General features: G+C 39.3%; 2 protein-coding genes across 3 annotated transcripts in view; one reads left to right on the forward strand and one right to left on the reverse strand.

The window, feature by feature from the left end:
• Positions 1–3,788, forward strand: part of LOC109839426 (ras GTPase-activating protein-binding protein 1-like) — a 6,514-nt gene extending 2,726 nt beyond the window's left edge. The window contains exons 5-9 of the mRNA XM_020407850.1: positions 1,931–2,108; positions 2,201–2,322; positions 2,439–2,504; positions 2,707–2,773; positions 3,628–3,788. Coding sequence (XP_020263439.1) covers positions 1,931–2,108; positions 2,201–2,322; positions 2,439–2,504; positions 2,707–2,773; positions 3,628–3,788 — 594 coding nt within the window. The remainder of the gene's footprint in view (positions 1–1,930; positions 2,109–2,200; positions 2,323–2,438; positions 2,505–2,706; positions 2,774–3,627) is intronic.
• LOC109839628 (cyclin-C1-1-like) overlaps positions 12,089–17,668 on the reverse strand; it is an 18,355-nt gene continuing 12,775 nt past the window's right edge. For both annotated transcript variants that reach the window (XM_020408132.1, XM_020408131.1), the window contains 5 exons: positions 16,332–16,450; positions 16,091–16,205; positions 13,467–13,511; positions 12,522–12,669; positions 12,089–12,435 (listed from right to left, as the gene is read on the reverse strand). In XM_020408132.1, the coding sequence (XP_020263721.1) occupies positions 12,301–12,435; positions 12,522–12,669; positions 13,467–13,511; positions 16,091–16,205; positions 16,332–16,450 (562 nt within the window). In that variant the 3' untranslated portion in view covers positions 12,089–12,300. The remainder of the gene's footprint in view (positions 12,436–12,521; positions 12,670–13,466; positions 13,512–16,090; positions 16,206–16,331; positions 16,451–17,668) is intronic.

Here is a 17,668-nt window from a genome sequence, read left to right on the forward strand (position 1 = left end):
GCTACTCTGGAATGGAATATATCATGGCCTTTATGAGTGTACGACCACATGTGTTGCATCTTGGTAGTTATATTAAGATTGTAGTCTACTCAAGTTCTCTTTCATGCTAGATCAAAGGTACTTGAAACTTATGTAATTTCATCATGTATGTGGTAGTAAGCAATATAGCATGTGTGAGAGTCTCAGACATGGATATGCCAGAATGTAGGTGACATGGCATAACACAATGACATGTGACACATTATAAATATTACTTAGAAAATATAACTAAGACAACAAGAAGTGTCTGAGACAAACATAATTTTACATTGGAACTGTTTGTGCTTCCTATAGTATTAACTGCCTAAGTGACTATATGCAAGACATACTCTCTATCTAGTTTGTGTTCTTTCATTCTTGGTTTTCAACCTTCTTTCAAATTCCTTAATTGTATCTTTTTTTTATTATTTCCATCAAATACATGAATCCATGAATACAACCCAGTACATGGCTGATGGCAATACCAATTGAAGGGTCTGTCTTATAGATAGAAGTACTACTTATGTGCCTTTTGTTATATCTAATTCTATATATTTTTCCATTGAAGATGCTAGTGGAAAATGTAGGACTTTATTTAAATCTCTTAGCTTTTCAAGTATGAAGTTTATATAATGGTTGGTTTAATTATATAGGCTGATACCTCATAACTCAAATTGTATTTTATAATGGAAGGCACTCATTTGTTGTGAGCAGCTATTAGAACCCTTCTTATATTATCCTTCAAGTAAAGGATCCAAATTTGTTTCTCTATTGTCAAGGGTAAAGGAAGTTCTTAAATCTTAAAAAGGTATAAATTTAAACTTCCTGTGGAAAATGCTCATTACTTAGACATAAGTTAATATTTGTTGAATCAATAGGGGAATGTTATATGGATATGAGATGATATAGGTTACACTGCTAGGACAACTCTAAAAAATCAGGAAGTGGATAAATCTTGGATACGACAATCACAGCATCATATGCATATATGTATTTTGTGGATTATTAATGTTTATTTAAGCATGAAATAACAAGGTTATATAAGTGAAAAACCGGTCAAACTTAGATACCGTAGTAAAGAATATTTTCAAGTTACATATATTCATTAGCGCTGAAGGAACATAATTTAAAAAAAAAAAAGTAAAATGCAGCATATCCACTAAAAAAGTCAAATGTAATGGTGCAGCAACCATTTCTAGGATTTTGAACTTCTTTATTTTTATATGTACGCATGGCAGTGTGGCACATCTAGAATATGTTACAAATGTCAGCAGATGTTAAAAACTAGCATCTAACAAGGATGCATCAAGTGTTGGGTTTATCTCTTATCAAACTATTCACACAACAAAAATTCTAATGAGCTTGTTGTCCATAGCATGTTTATCGAGAAACTCAAGTTTCATGCGCAATATCGAGATGTAAAACATTTGTTTATAACTTTAAACCTCTAAAGGCATATAAGAAGCCCTCCCCTCTGAGCTTTGAGCTAAAACTAGCATATACCAGGATCCATCAAGTATTGAGTACATCTTTTGTGAAACCATTTGTAGAGCAATACATAGTGATGCGAATGAGCCTGTTATTCGTAAAAGTTCATTTGGAAGCAGTCTAAGTTCGTGCTCAACCACTGAGACGTAAAACTGGTCTATAATTCTAAATCTCTAAAGGCTCATGTGATGCACTTCCTTGGTAGCTTTATAGCTCTATGTGAAGGATGAGCTTTTTTTAATGTTTGAAAATTTGAATATAGGACATCTATATGTTGGCTGGATGAGGTGATCTTACTATATCATACTTACTGATTTCCCAATGTGAACATGTTTCAACCCTTGTGTAAATTACATTAGTTGAAGAAATGTTTTCAGGTTACAGTAAGTCATTATTGAGGACTTTGTTATCTTATTGGATGTAGTTGAAAGTCATGAAAGAGAATGTTGCCCCTTCATCAGTTCCAGTACCTGCTCCTGCTAGGGCTGTGCCTTCTGAACCAGAAAGGCAGGCGGCCCCTGCTCCTACTGAAGCTTCTGTCCCTGAGACTCCTCCTGTCAGTTCAGATGCTCCAGAAACTACCAGTGTCCAAGAATCTGAAGGTGACGGCAATTCCCTTGTGATAAATCACCACTCTATAAGCTTTATTGACCTTGGCAGTAATGATGACGGCCATGCATCTGCATATTTTCAGCTGACGGTCATTCAATATACATAAAAGGACTACCACTTAATGCGACAGCCATGCAACTTGAAGAGGAGTTCAAGAGGTTTGGACCAATTAAGCCCAGTGGCATACAAGTTAGGAGCCATAAGGTTATTTACTGTTCCAACTTCCAATTTCCAGTATGCTTCTTATTATACCCAAGAAATCCGCTCCAGAATGTTTAGTATTTTCTTTCCTGTAATCTTGGCTTGTTTTTGGATGGCAGCAACAAGGGTTCTGTTTTGGTTTCATAGAGTTCGAGACTATTACTTCTGTTCAGAGTGCAATAGAGGTAAACTTACTAGCTGATGTTGACATTCTCTTGTTCCCTATCTAATGATTTGGTTGAGACTTAGCTGGCTAAAGGAGCAGCTCTTTCCGTATCCTTATCATATCCTGCCGTTGTTTTGTTCATTCTGTTTTATCTGTTTAGCTGCTTGCATGATATTTGCTTATTTTGACTCAAGTGTGTACTCTATTTGTTGATTTTTTAGGCTTCACCTGTAATGATTGGTGGCCGTCAAGCCATCATTGAAGAAAAGCGGCCTACTGGTTCACGAGGTACATGTTAAATTTTCTTTGCACTGCACGCTGTATGTAAACTTTCATGGTTTTACAATTTCATGATTCCACTTGATTTTGGTGAAGTATTATTTTCAGCATGTATGGTTATTACCAAAATGTATACGTCTCATTTTCTTCTACTTATAATAACCTACTCGGAATTGACCACAAATTTGAAGTTTTACTGTAATCGGAGATACTTTTAAGTTTGTATTGGAGCTAACAGCTTCAAATCTCTGCGGGTGCGAGTTTAAAAGGCAGATTTTTATTATAAGAAAAACCCGCTCCATTGTAGACTGATTTTCCCTTCCGAAATAACTGGGAAGATCTAATCTCTTCTAGTATTAAACGCGCTCATGATCCTTAGGCTATACAGCATGGAGCAGGCAGAGATATGAAAGGACCATCTTCTCCTGCTTGCTTGATGGGAATCTATTCTAGAAGGGATGAAGTGCTACTCAACTTAGTAGTAGAAACTCAGAGAGACAGATAAAGGATTCTCATACTTGCAAACTCCTAGGATAAGAAGCCTTCTTCTTGGTGGGAAGAGTTTCCTCCCTCGGGTCGCCTTTTTTGCCTCTCGGTAGAGTGACTCTACTTAGCGAACTGTCAGGCTGCTTACCCAAGCACAATTTTAGAGCTAAGGAGTAGCAAGTACTTTATCTGCCTCTAATCTTGCTACAACTTTAGAGCTCCACTATAGTTGTCAGTAATTTAAGAACTGTATTTACTTTTTGCTAGTTGAAAAGCAGGCGACGAATAGTTTGTAATCCTTCAATTTTAGTGCATAATGCATATATTTTAGCAGCATTTAGTGCTAATCACTTTTTTGCCCTCGATCTATCGTGCAGTCAGGGGCAGAGGAAGATTCTCTGGAAGAATGGGCGGATTCCGGAGCGAAGGATCAGGAGGCCGTGGTAACTTTGGTGGTGGCGGTAGAGGCTACGGAAGAGGGGATTTCGGTAGCAAGGGGGTGTTTGGCGGCAGGATCAGGGCGTGGAGACGGTGGTGATAGGTATCAGAGAGTCGGTCTTCGTGGGCCCCACAAGGATGCTTCCCCTCGCGCGTCGGCTCCTGTTTGACAACAAGGAAAAAGGAGACATTTTATTCTTTGCTAGTAAGGTAACCAGGTTTTGATGTCGAAAGGTTAGTGGTTGATACAGTGCTTGGGTGCCATTTTACATCCAGGAGTCCTCATATTCATCGCGTGTTTTACTCGCGCACCTGGTGAAATGCTGTATAACTAGAGTAGCTTACGGGCTGACGTAGAGTAGGTTGTCCTTTTAGTTCTGTATTCTTTATTTCTTTCAATTTGTTGGAAAGAACAGGCCTTCTCATTTTTTGTTCTTCGCTTTTTCTTCCATTTGACGATGTATTTCTTCAACTTTGGGTCATTTCTTGTCTGATTTTTTTTTGTTTTTACATGTTCTGTATTTCACGGACTATGGTCTTTGTTGTTTCCGACTGTTCCTTGTAAAAATCAAGGATCTGAATAGTTGTGACTGTTTAATTCGAGTAACTGAATGAATGTATGTCTGAATGCGTTGAGTTCTGAGACCTGAGGTACGTGCTTCCTTTTTTTGTTTTTTAATCTTTTTCTTTTTTTTTATAGTACCTGTGTTTTATCTCTTGGTGCTAACTCTGGACTCGAACTAATTTGTTTTAAAGTGAAAGCGCATGAAAAGATTATTACAGTGCTTCAGTTTAGGGTATTAGCGTCTAGGAAATATAATTTTATTTTATGTTTATAGCGTTTGAATTGTCGATTATGCATGTGATAAGATCAAATATGCATTTATGAGGGAGTATTAATTTGTGTTTAGTTGTGGGCACAAATGATGGAAAATGAACATGGCACTACTAAATATTTGTTTAATGGAGGATAAGGCGTGCATCTGTATGTTTTATGGCTGTACGTATAACCGTATAATGTATCCTCTTCGCCGCATCTAGGCTGGGCTTGGATCTAGAGGCCGTTTGGTAGGCTTATCTTTTAAAAATTAGTGTACTGATCCAAGTGTCCTCCTTTTTTTTTGTCGAACGCATGCATAAACATGCGCATCTTGGCTGGCGAGTAGTTCTCCATGTGAGTTTCTAGAGACTTCCAAAGTTCACACGTGTAATTGTCAAAATTTTACTCAAGGTAGGAGAGAAACAAATTTTTAGTCGAGGGGTTTAATTATCTGTGAAAATAAAACCACAGAGCTGTTCGGTTGTGGGAAAATAGAGCTTCGGATCTAATACAACAATTAGATTCACGCTCAAATTTCTGGTTTACAACATTTTAGTCAGAAAAAAGAAATGAACTTACAATTTGCGGAGAAATAAAAAAGACAACAGAAAAATGTTGCCATCTCCAACTATGAAAGTAAAAATATAATTCCACCTCGTCAATAAAAATTCCTTCTAAATCCAAATGGTAAAACCATCTATGCCCATGATTTCATTTATGACATAATTGTGCAGCTCTTTTTTTCACCCTTTTTTGTAATAATTAATTACGTAGCTTTTACACTAACCATTTTCCAATTGAACACCGACTCTGAGATTGTAATACGTACATTTTCCTATACTAAAATTGCGGATACCCAAACGTTGAAGCTGAAGGTCATTTACTAATCTCGGGAGCGGATCTTCTATCAACCCGACCCGTTTTAGCATTCACCAGGGCCACCACGTGTCCTAAAAAAACCGCAATATAAAAACTTTGATACCACGTGGATCCTACAGTAGCCCACGTGTCACACGTCCTCAAGCCCATGTAACCTGGCAACGCGACCATGCATTAATTAATCCCCGTCAACAACAACCCCGCCCCCCCCCCCCCCCACCCCAAAAAAAACACGCGTCAGCTTCGGAACGCAGCACAAGCTGTCGCCGACCAGCCTACGCGTTCCTGTCCGAGGTTGTTCCTCCACGTGTCAGTCACCCGGGTTGCTTCTGAAGAGAATAAAGGGGGTCTACAAGCGGATCCGATAGCGAGAGAGGGAGAGAGAGAGAGAGAGGGAATGGGAAGGGTTTGAAGAGAGCGTACCCGTTAGACGACGAGGAGGTGGAGCTCAGCCTCGGCCTCTCCGTTGGGGCGGCGGCAACCGCAGGGGCCGGCGCTGACGGGTCGGCCGGGGGAGACGTCCGAACCCGAGACCCGTTAGCCGCCCGCGGGCGTCCGATGGTGATGAACGTGTTTGGTGGCCAGCAGCCGGCTCGGGCCGGAGCCTCTCGCACCGCTAGCAGCTTGGTCTCCGGGGCTTTTTAGCTAACCCTGATCAACCTAACTACGGGGGATTCGGCGGGAACGGGTGCACGAGAATGGGGGGGTTTGCTTGGAGAAGCTCACAGAGCGTCCTAGCTCGAGGTGAGTCTTATTAGAAAGAAAAATGCCGGTGGCGCCTTAGGGATCCAAAAACATCGGACCCTACATGAGACATGCATATGAGGTGTCGGCTCACTGTCCTATGATGTACTGTTCACGACACAGTGAGTTAACACCTCACATGTGCCGTATCCCTATTTTTAAGTTGCTGTAGTACTACCCTATTAGAAAACCATAACTTAATTAATTACCACCGTAACTTAATTAATTACCTCTCGAATTCGCGTGTGCATAATCTATTTTTGTTTAAATTTTAGAAAAACCTATTTTTGTTTAAATTTTAGAAAAACCTGTACGTTTACGACGACCCTCCATAACTTTCAAAATATTGGGAAACCCCCTTCAACGTTAAAGATTTTGGAAGTTGTTGGGGGTTATATCAGAAATCGTCCAAAGTTGAGGGGGTTTCCTGAAATATAGGGTGTACTTTTTCACCCCAAAATTATAATCAACCTCCAATTTTATCCCTGTTTAAGGAATAGAATTAAAATATCCAGGTATGTTTTGTTAAAAATGTAGTGGTTTCTATTGCACGTTGATTCTTTGTTGACCCTCTGTATGCTAATACATATAAACGATCTTGAAAGCCCATATATACCATATTGTAGGATCGTTGGGCACTATTTACTCTCTATTTTGGTATGATATTGTCCGCTTCGGGCCAAGCCCTCACGGTTTTGTTCTTGGGTTTCACCCAAAAGGCCTCATACCAATAGAGACTTGCCCTTTCATTATAAACTCCAAATCCCCTTCTTATTTATAGTCGATGTGGGACTATGATTGCCCACTCAACAATCCTCCCCTCAAACAAAGTCCCACCGAGCCTCCCCTTAAATGATCATCCATCCGTCCTCTCCTACACCGGGAAGACCTGCTTCATCGAGTCCATCAACCTCGTGAGCCTTTTTCCTCTATCCAGGCATCTCCTCTTCACCGGGAGCACACCGCCTGTCCAATAGAGCTCAACCATGATCTTTCTTTAATCGGGGGCTCACCACTTTTGTTTTGGGGCTAAACTCCGGGACCTTGGCTCTGATACCACTTGTAGGATCGTTGGGCACTATTTACTCTCTATTTTGGTATGATATTGTCCGCTTCGGGCCAAGCCCTCACGGTTTTGTTCTTGGGTTTCACCCAAAAGGCCTCATACCAATAGAGACTTGCCCTTTCATTATAAACTCCAAATCCCCTTCTTATTTATAGTCGATGTGGGACTATGATTGCCCACTCAACACATATATCTTTTGTGTCTCCGCTTCAAGATATAATAATTAATATAATAATTAGTCAAAGGAAGAAAGTATCTAGTGAGCACAATTCACCAGACACGTGGTGTCTCGAGAGAGAATCGTCCATGCAAAGTACGTATGAAGATATCTTTTGTGAGTAACGCATTGATCCAAGTGTCCTCCTTTAGCTCGTCACATCATGTACTTATGAAAAATGCCTTGGGATCATTTTTATGGGACACGGGGACACGTGTCCCCTCCCCATTGCTTGACGCACTGTTCATGAACAGTGCGTCAAGCAATGGGGAGGGCCCCCTGTCCCATAAAAATAGTCCATATAGAGCTAGTCTTTACGTATTGATCAAACTGCATGTCCTCCTTAAGCTCACCACAGCAATGAACGTATTACACAAACCCCTTGCATTAATAAACCAACTTATCATAATTGCTATACCTGACCTTCTAATTTGATATTTTATTTATCACAATTAAAATGAATAATCTCCAATCGGCGCAAATTCATGCGTACTGGCACAACTGCGGACAGGCCCCCCTTAATTAGTTCTATGGTTGATGAAGACGGTCCCTGAATGAATCTTTTTGGCTCTTCTACCCTCAGAGAATTGACCTGCAATTGATCACTCTAATCAAAATGAAATAATGCATCAAACCTAACTACTCATGCACTGAGATTGTAATACGTACATTTTCCTATACTAAAATTGCGGATACCCAAAACGTTGAAGCTGAAGGTCATTTACTAATCTCGGGAGCGATCTTCTATCAACCCGACCCGTTTTAGCATTCACCAGGGCCACCACGTTGTCCTAAAAAAACCCAATATAAAAACTTTGATACCACGTGGATCCTACAGTAGCCACGTGTCACACGTCTCAAGCCCATGTAACCTGGCAACGCGACCATGCATTAATTAATCCCCGTCAACAACAACCCCGCCCCCCCCCCCCCACCCAAAAAAAACACGCGTCAGCTTCGGAACGCAGCACAAGCTGTCGCGACCACCTACGCGTTCCTGTCCGAGGTTGTCCTCCACGTGTCAGTCACCGGGTTGCTTCTGAAGAGAATAAAGGCGGTCTACAAGCGGATCCGATAGCAGAGAGGGAGGCAGAGAGAGAGAGAGGAATGTGAAGGTTTGAAGAGAGCTACCCGTTAGACGACGAGGAGGTGGAGCTCAGCCTCGGCCTCTCCGTTGCGGCGGCGGCAACCGCCAGGGGGCCGGCGCTGACGGTCGCCGGGGAGACGTCCGAACCGAGACCCGTTAGCGCCCGCGGGCGTCCGATGGTGATGAACGTGTTTGGTGCCAGCGCCGGGCTCGGCGCGGAGCCTCTCGCACCCGGTAGCAGCTTGGTCTCCGGCTTTTTAGCCTAACCCTGATCAACCTAACTACGGGGGATTCGGCGGGAACGGGTGCACGAGAATGAGGGGGGTTGCTTGGAGAAGCTCACAGAGCGTCCTAGCTCGAGTGAGTCTTATTAGAAAGAAAAATGCCGGTGGCGCCTTAGGGATCCAAAAACATCGGACCCTACATGAGACATTGCATATGAGTGTCGGCTCACTGTCCTATGATGTACTGTTCACGACACAGTGAGTTAACACCTCACATGTGCCGTATCCCTATTTTTAAGTTGCTGTAGTACTACCCTATTAGAAAACCATAACTTAATTAATTACCACGTTAACTTAAATATAATTACCCTCTCGAAATTCGCGTGTGCATAATCTATTTTTGTTTAAAATTTTAGAAAAACCTATTTTTGTTTAAATTTTAGAAAAAACCTGTACGTTTACGACGACCCTCCATAACTTTTCAAAATATTGGGAAACCCCCTCAACGTTAAAGATTTTGGAAGTTGTTGGGGTTATATCAGAAATCGTCCAAAGTTGAGGGGGTTTCCTGAAATATAGGGTGTACTTTTCACCCCAAATTATAATCAACCTCCAATTTTATCCTGTTTAAGGAATAGACATTAAAATATCAGGTATGTTTTGTTAAAAATGTATGGTTTCTATTGCCAGCGTTGATTCTTTGTTGACCCTCTGTATGCTAATACATATTAAACGATCTTGAAAGCCCATATATACGCATATTGTAGGATCGTTGGGCACTATTTACTCTCTATTTTGGTATGATATTGTCCGCTTCGGGCCAAGCCCTCACGGTTTTGTTCTTGGGTTTCACCCAAAAGGCCTCATACCAATAGAGACTTGCCTTTCATTATAAACTCCAAATCCCCTTCTTATTTATAGTCGATGTGGGACTATGATTGCCCACTCAACAAGCCTCCCTCAAACAAAGTCACCGAGCCTCCCTTAAATGATCATCCATCCGTCCTCTCCTACAACGGGAAGACCTGCTTCATCGAGTCCATCAACCCTCGTGAGCCTTTTTCCTCTATCCAGGCAATCGCTCTTCACCGGGAGCACACCGCCTGTCCAATAGAGCTCAACCATGATCTTTCTCTTAATCGGGGGCTCACACTGTTTGTTTTGGGGCTAAACTCCGGCGACCTTGGCTCTGATAGCACTTGTAGGATCGTTGGGCACTATTTACTCTCTATTTTGCGTATGATATTGTCCGCTTTCGGCCAAGCCCTCACGGTTTTTGTTCTTCGGGTTTCACCCAAAAGGCCTCATACCAATAGAGACTTGCCCTTTCATTATAAACTCCAAATCCCCTTCTATTTATAAGTCGATGTGGGACTATGATGCCACTCAACACATATATCTTTGTGTCTCGCGCTTCAAGAATAATAATTAAATAATAATTAGTCAAAGGAAGAAAGTATCTAGTGAGCACAATTCACCAGACACGTGGTGTCTCGAGAGAGAATCGTCCATGCAAAGTACGTATGAAGATATCTTTTGTGAGTAACGCATTGATCCAGAGTGTCCTCCTTTACTCGTCACATCATGTACTTATGAAAAATCTTGGGATCATTTTTATGGGACACGGGGACACGTGTCCCCTCCCATTGCTTGACGCACTGTTCATGAACAGTGCGTCAAGGCAATGGGAGGGCCCCCTGTCCATAAAATAGTCCATATAGAGCTAGTCTTTACGTATTGATCCAAACTGCATGTCCTCCTTAAGCTCACCACAGGCAATGAACGTATACACAAACCCTTGCATTAATAAACCAACTTATCATAATTTGCTATAGCCTGACCTTCTAATTTGATTTTTATTTATCACAATTAAAATAATAATCTCCAATCGCCGCAAATTCATGCGTACTGGCACAAACTGCGGACAGCCCCCTATTAATTAGTTCTATGGTTGGATGAAGACGGTCCTGATGAATCTTTTTTGGCTCTTCTACCCTCAGAGAATTGACCTGCAATTGATTCCTCTAATCAAAATGAAATAATGCATCAAACCTAACTACTCCGGCTTATGTATTACAGGATGGAGCAGCAGCGGCAAGCGACAGGAGCAACTCCTCGTCGACCCGACCTCGCACCTGACAGCCGAGGGAGGCAGGAGGCCGTCTCAAACCCCAGGCCCCGGCGCAGGCGTGGCCCGTCCCCGCCGCGGCGACCGCGATGCCGTGCGGTCGCGACGAGGGCGCCGACGGAGGACGGTGAGGGGGCTGCTGTACAGGTACGACGAGGGCGAGGTGAGGATAGTTTGCGTTTGCCACGGGGTTGCTTCTCGCCGAGGGTTCGTTAAGCATGCCGGGGGCCCGGAGAGCTCGAACCCGACGAGGCAGATTGTGGTGGTCCCGCCCCAAGCGGCTAAAATAACTGACTGATCTTGCATTGAGAGAGAGGTGTACGTAGAGTTCCTAACCGACCTGTAGATTTGTGAACTTCTTTTTGTGTCGATGATTAAAAGTATATATGGTAGTAGTGCCTGCTCATGGTCTACGTAGTTATAGTTGTAGATTTGTGCTGCTGCTGGTTCGGTTCGCATTTTTTTTCAGCCCCTCGAGTTTTTCCTGCGTTTGGATTGAATTCGGAATACTGTTATGAGTCCCAAATTTGACGACGAAATTTTTTTGTTTTGGTTTGGATGGTGGATCTTTTTTGGAAAATGATAGTTATTATGAACCGTCTTCTGAACTTCATTCAGAAGATTATTTTGCCATAAGTAAGATCACCTCCGTGAAGGGGGTAAGAAAAGAAAAAGTAAAAATGTTTTGGTGAGGGCCTGTTTCATCAACATTTTTTTTTCCGCTCCCCTGAGGGCCTGTTTGGTTGTTTTACTCAAATCAAAGAAAAAGGAAGAAGGTTGGGAAACTATTAAATAAGTTTTCCTTCAATTTTCTTAACAAAATTCAATTTTCTGTTGATGTAAAAGCTCATGGGTTTAGAAACTCTTCCGTAAATTTACTAGAGTGTGTAACTTTAGTTATGGTTTACAAAATTATTATGAATTTTCAGGTGAAGACAATAAGCTATCATGAACTTCACATTATGGCACTCGCAAGTTGCAACTATTACTATTAATTAAATCACCATACGTTTTGTCTGATTTAGCTGGCTGGATTACTATTTTGGTAATTCATCCTTTTTCTCAAAAAAAAAAAAAAAATCACCATACGTTTTTATTATAGTATGTGACAACCTTCTATTGATCCGCAAATGTTAGTTAACTTCTAATAAAAACAGTCTATGACGCTTTTTCGCAGAGTACCTAAACAAATAAGAGGATACTTTTGCGAAATTTACTCATAATCATTTGTACGCTGGACCATAACTAGCTCTACTTGCTCTTATCAGCTGCCTCAAGCACAAATTTGATGACAGGTCCCAATAAAACAAGGAGACGAAACTATAAGATTGCTCAGATTTATGGCTCATGTATCAGAAATCAGCAAGCTCAGTGCATCACAAACATACACCAGGACGTGACAAGCTATTGTCAAAATTATTTATACAGGAGAAATAACCTACAAGCGTTACTTCATCGCCAATTTGTTCAGAGCTGCATTTATTTTCTCTTCTGTCATGCTCTTATAGGCTTCAGGGATGCCTTTGAAAGCTTCAATTCTGGATTCATAGAAGTTGAGTATCTCCATGGATATATTCTTCACCTGTAAAATTTACCGTGTTCTCATTATTCCGAATTCATAGAAGAGAAAAAAAAAAGGTTCCAGCCATTGTCAGAGGAATAACATACAACATTCATGTCGACACGAAGCTCCTCGAACCAGGCAGTCGTCTCTTTATCTTTGAGCACACTCGCGATGTATATGCAGGCTAATGCTATCATATGTGGAGGATAGATGAGAATGAGATCCGTCTTGTAGGTGTCATTCACAAGACCCCTGCATATATTATTTTATTATAAGAAATAATGATGACGAATAAGAGTGTCTGCAGATTGAACATAGGGTAGAAAGACCCCCTGTAGTGTCAATAGTTTGAACTTAATACTCCTGCAGTTTTTTTGTTGAAGATAGAACCCCGGGCATTTTTTTGACTCTTTTATCCTCGGACAGACTCTGTCATTCTACCGAGGAATAATATCTCTCAAAATTTCACCAGGGGTAAGAGAGTCAAAAATGCTACCCCAGGGGCTTTCTGCAACAATGTAACAACAGGGGTGGTAAGTGCAAAATAGCAATACTGCACGGGTCTATGTAGACTTAACCCTTGAAATAATATACCTGTGCACAACTATTCACAGGTTACAGTAGATTTTGCGAGGTCTAAGTAGACTATTATCTATACTAAGATAAGGCATTTATTAGTGAAACATAAGGGGAATTTATCAAGCAAATTGAAAGAAATATTCTACTGTTTGCATTACTAAAGATGAATGTGTCCCAAATATAGATTATGGTATTCCAATCAAGATAAAGGCTATATTTTATGCTCTCAACTAGATTCCTTTATTTCTTTTGAGAATCTAAGGTCAACTTCATGAGTTGATACACTCCAATATATGAGTTGAGAAAAAGTATTCAACCAGGGGCGAGCTGCTAAGGCTATGAGTAAATTAGAGTTATATAATCAGTTATAATAATTACACTTCTTTGCCAGGTTTAGGATTAATTTTCTATGATGGGAGCAGGACAACTCATCATATGATTCAACAAAGCAACAATAATGAAATGCTTACCAAGAAATATGAGTCAAATCTGTCATGTTAGCATCCTGCAATAATCTGTCCAAATAGAAAATATAGGCAGAATCAGCGTATTAAAAGAACGGAAGGGGAACGTAAAAGAAAAACTAAGCTATAACTTCTTTTTGATATCTTAATTCCATATTAGGGCAAACCAATCTTGAGTTTACACAACTATATATTCAATAAACTATTTCCTCAAATTAATGATTTCAACTTAACACACTTCAAAGAGAAACTAAGTGCCCAAATACACTGCAGGTTATTAGATACTTATCGGATTAGCACATAATTAACTAGAGGAAATAGAAGGAGTGAGGAAGTACAGTAGGAGAAAATAAGCGGAAAGATAAGAAGACAAAAAAGACTAATATCACTTTGAGACAAGATGCCGTGTCACTCCAAATCGGCCGTGCCAATTGATAGTACCCCATGACCTAAAATTATGACATTGCAAGAAGGCATATTCAATATTGACTAAGACCAAATTCGTTAATTATATATCTATACTACTGCATACTGAAAATTGTGAGGGTACGGAAAGAAAGGTTGTAAGCTGGACATCATATAGATGGATGAGGGATAAAATGGTATTTTTGTGGGTTTCAATATAAAATTTTGTTTCTTAAATATATATATATTTTTTCATATCACATGCTCCAACTATAATAGTTTAGTAAACTTAAAAACTTGTACTAAAATCATCTACTGATTTCAGTAGCTCAAGCCTTGATCAATAGGAATAAATTCCGATTCTTTTGTTAGGGTTTTGAAATTCCATGTTGAGTGAGAAATCATATTAGAGGTTGTTGCTGTACTTGGTGAGATTGAATTGGGAGAGTAGACAGAGAAGACGTAGACTGTGATTTCGTTAGGGCGATAGATGAGCTGGAGGATGAGAATGATGATGTTGTTGGAGATTAGGGTTCTGGGGGGAAGAGAGAGCAGAGGCAGGGTGGCAAGAGGAGTGGTGGGAGAGATGGCTGTAGGATTAAGGAGGTATTGGAGGCTATAATAGGCTTCGTTGAGGTTTGGTTGATTTGGGTCCATTGTGATTGAGATTGAATTGAGATATTTCAAATTGGTTTTGAGGGGTTGTATAGGGTTTAGAGACTCATCATTCCTTCTGTTATAAGCATAAAAAGCATGACAGAAAATTTGTTCCATTTTGCTTTTCAAAAACATAAGAGTATTTTAACAGTTTGATAATTAAAAGAGCAAATTAATAAATATTTATTAATTTAGGTAGCACTTTTCTATCATATATTTGATGGTTTAACATTTTAGGTAATTTAGTTACAATCATCTGTTGTAGAAGATTATTCTAGAATATTACTTAGTAATTTAATTAATATATTATTTAATTAAAAAATTTGAGGAGTGCTCAAAGTTTCCCACCTTTTCTGAAATAACTTTCATGGCAATTGATCACCTCTTCTCTAAAAACATCTTACCAAAAACTCCTAAGAAGAAATAACTTTTTATGTTTATTTTTAAATAAATTCTTTTAAAATAAAGATTTAAAAACGCCAATTTATCTTCTACATGTATAACAGTACTTTTAGTGATTTCCTAAAAGCATAGCAGTAGTAATTGAAGTTGATAAAAAACATTAAATAATAAAGTTTTGTAAGGTGAGTTCACTATAAACTTATCTCCTAGTTTTTCTTTTTTCATTTTGAGTGACCTATTCCTATTATAAAGTTTTAATAGCAAACTCCTCAAATTTTAGTATTAAAACAGTCTATTGATTAAATTACTAAGTAATATTCTAAAATAAGATTCTACATCAAATGATTGCAATTAAATTACAGATGTTAAATCATCATATGTATGATAGAAAAGTTCTATAACTAAATTACATATGTTAAATTAACAGCGTTTCAATATTTGTTAATTTTCTCTTTTTAATTATCAACCCAATGTTATTGAAAAGCCAAAACAAAACCAACTTTTATGTTATGCTTTTTATAGGAAGGTATGAGTCTCCAAACCCTATAAACCGCTCGAAACCCAATAGGAAAACCTCAATTCAATCTCAATCACAATGAACAGAAATCAACTAAACCTCAACGGAGCCTGCTATGGCCCTCCAACCCCTCCTCCATCCTACAACCACCTCTCCTGCCACTCCTCTTGCCACTCCTCTTACCTCTTCTCTCTCCTCAAAAAAACTAATCTCCATCATCATCATCCTCGTCCTCCAGCCATCTAGTGCCCAAATGAAATCACAGTCTGTCTCCTCAACCGACCTCTCCCAATTCAACCTCACCAACAACCACCACCTCCTATATGACCCCTCACTCAACATGAAATTTTGAAAACCTAACAAAAGAGTAGAAATTTATTATGATCACATCAAGGCTCCAGCTATTCACACTGCTTCAGGTTTTGAGTATAGTAATCAGTTGCCGAATTTTTATCAAGGGCATAAGAATTCTATAAATTTGCTTCTGAGGTTTCAGAGGGAAGGGTAGACTGTAAAGCATAAAAGAAGGTCCAACTGAATTATCAACATCAGTGTATAAATGAAATTAAGAATAACCACATTGAACTTTAGATGATATCAAATTTACAAGCCATGTACAAGCAGTGACATTATATTAAATATTACTTACTGAAGCAAAGCGCGATAAGGATGAAAAACTACTAAATAATAGTCAAGGGCTTCTAAGAGCTTCATTTCCATTTCTAGGATGTCCTTGATTTCAAAGCGATATTTTTCGTCTGGACCTATTATGTAAATTTAGATACAAGTCAATAGGTAACATATTTAATGCATTATAATATTGTTCATGGAAAGAAATAATAAAATGTGGGAATATAACCTAAAAATATGCTGAAAAGATAAACACTTACACATTTTCTTGATGTAGAATACAAGAAGTCTAGCCTGCACTGTGCTTTCCTCAGCTTTAGAGGCCAAGTACAAGCAAGTGGGAGCAACTAAACGAGGATCATATTCCGTCATGCTCTTCCTATTACATAAAGTAAAATATTTAGATCAAGAACTTTTACATATAATCCACTCATTTTGCTGTTCTTCGGTCATGCAAAATATAATATAGTTGAAACTGCAGATCTTTTTTCTTCAAAGTTTGACATGGCACATTTTTCTACAACAAATTAACCATTGAAGAAACATAATATTGTTATAAATGAAGGAACGAAGAAAAAAATAAACTACCTAATAACTCCAGCAAAAAGCAATATTTTTCACATCATCAAATATTTTAATTATTAGCATATTACCATCCATCCAACTCACCATTCTATCACACTTACTCCCTTTGCACACCTAGATCCTTAATGGCCCAACATTTACACCCATAAGCATTATTTGTCTTATGATCATCCTAAAGAATCCCTTCAATTGTAGGGGTATTCGATGGTCCTAGGAGATTCCAGAAATAATTATCCAAGTTAAACATCCTGCATTCTATGAATTGCCTCCTTGATCTCACTACCATGATCTGAAAAAAAAAATCTTTGGATAAGTATCTGAAGAAATATGACACTAGTGCTACATTATCCTTATTATTAAATGCTTAGAAATATGAAATACTAGTCTTTCCTAACTAAAAGGCCTCATCATCAATCATCAATATTATTATTTGAGCCCTCTCCATGAGAATGGCTTTGGCTAAAGAGCAGATCTCAAAGATGGAAAAGGTCAAGAAAAGGATTGACCGGCTTTCTACAACAGTTAACCTGAATCAAACTCTATAAGCTAATACCGAAGTACAGGCAACGTATACTAGGATCATGCGTTCATTCCCACCTTGACAATGCATACAAACATGTAGCAAAGTCTTTCAGCATGCAATTTAGACCTTGTGTGCCAAAGAGCTAGCCTTCAAACAACCGTAAACTTGGAAGATATCTGGATAAAGAACTAAGTCCAAGGTAATGGGCTCCCGTCTTTCTCACCGACGTTGTCTAAGTAGGTTGTAAGAGGAGAGCCATCGGAATTCAAGATACATGGAATAAGCTGTTTAATCACTCATTACTTTCAATTTAATGGTTTGTTTAGTTTTGCACAATATCACTATCAAATCAATTTTTATATTTCAAACCAATGTTCAAGAAGGTGAAAGTGCAAGAAGAACCATCGGACAACTTTATAAAGCAAGATGTCAGGTTCTAGACATGAAGCATAAGCCTCATTTAAAAAAATGAAAACTCTGAAGCTTGGG

This window comes from Asparagus officinalis, chromosome 4 (assembly GCF_001876935.1).
Source record: "Asparagus officinalis chromosome 4, Aspof.V1, whole genome shotgun sequence".
In the NCBI taxonomy this organism is placed as follows: Eukaryota; Viridiplantae; Streptophyta; class Magnoliopsida; order Asparagales; family Asparagaceae; genus Asparagus; species Asparagus officinalis.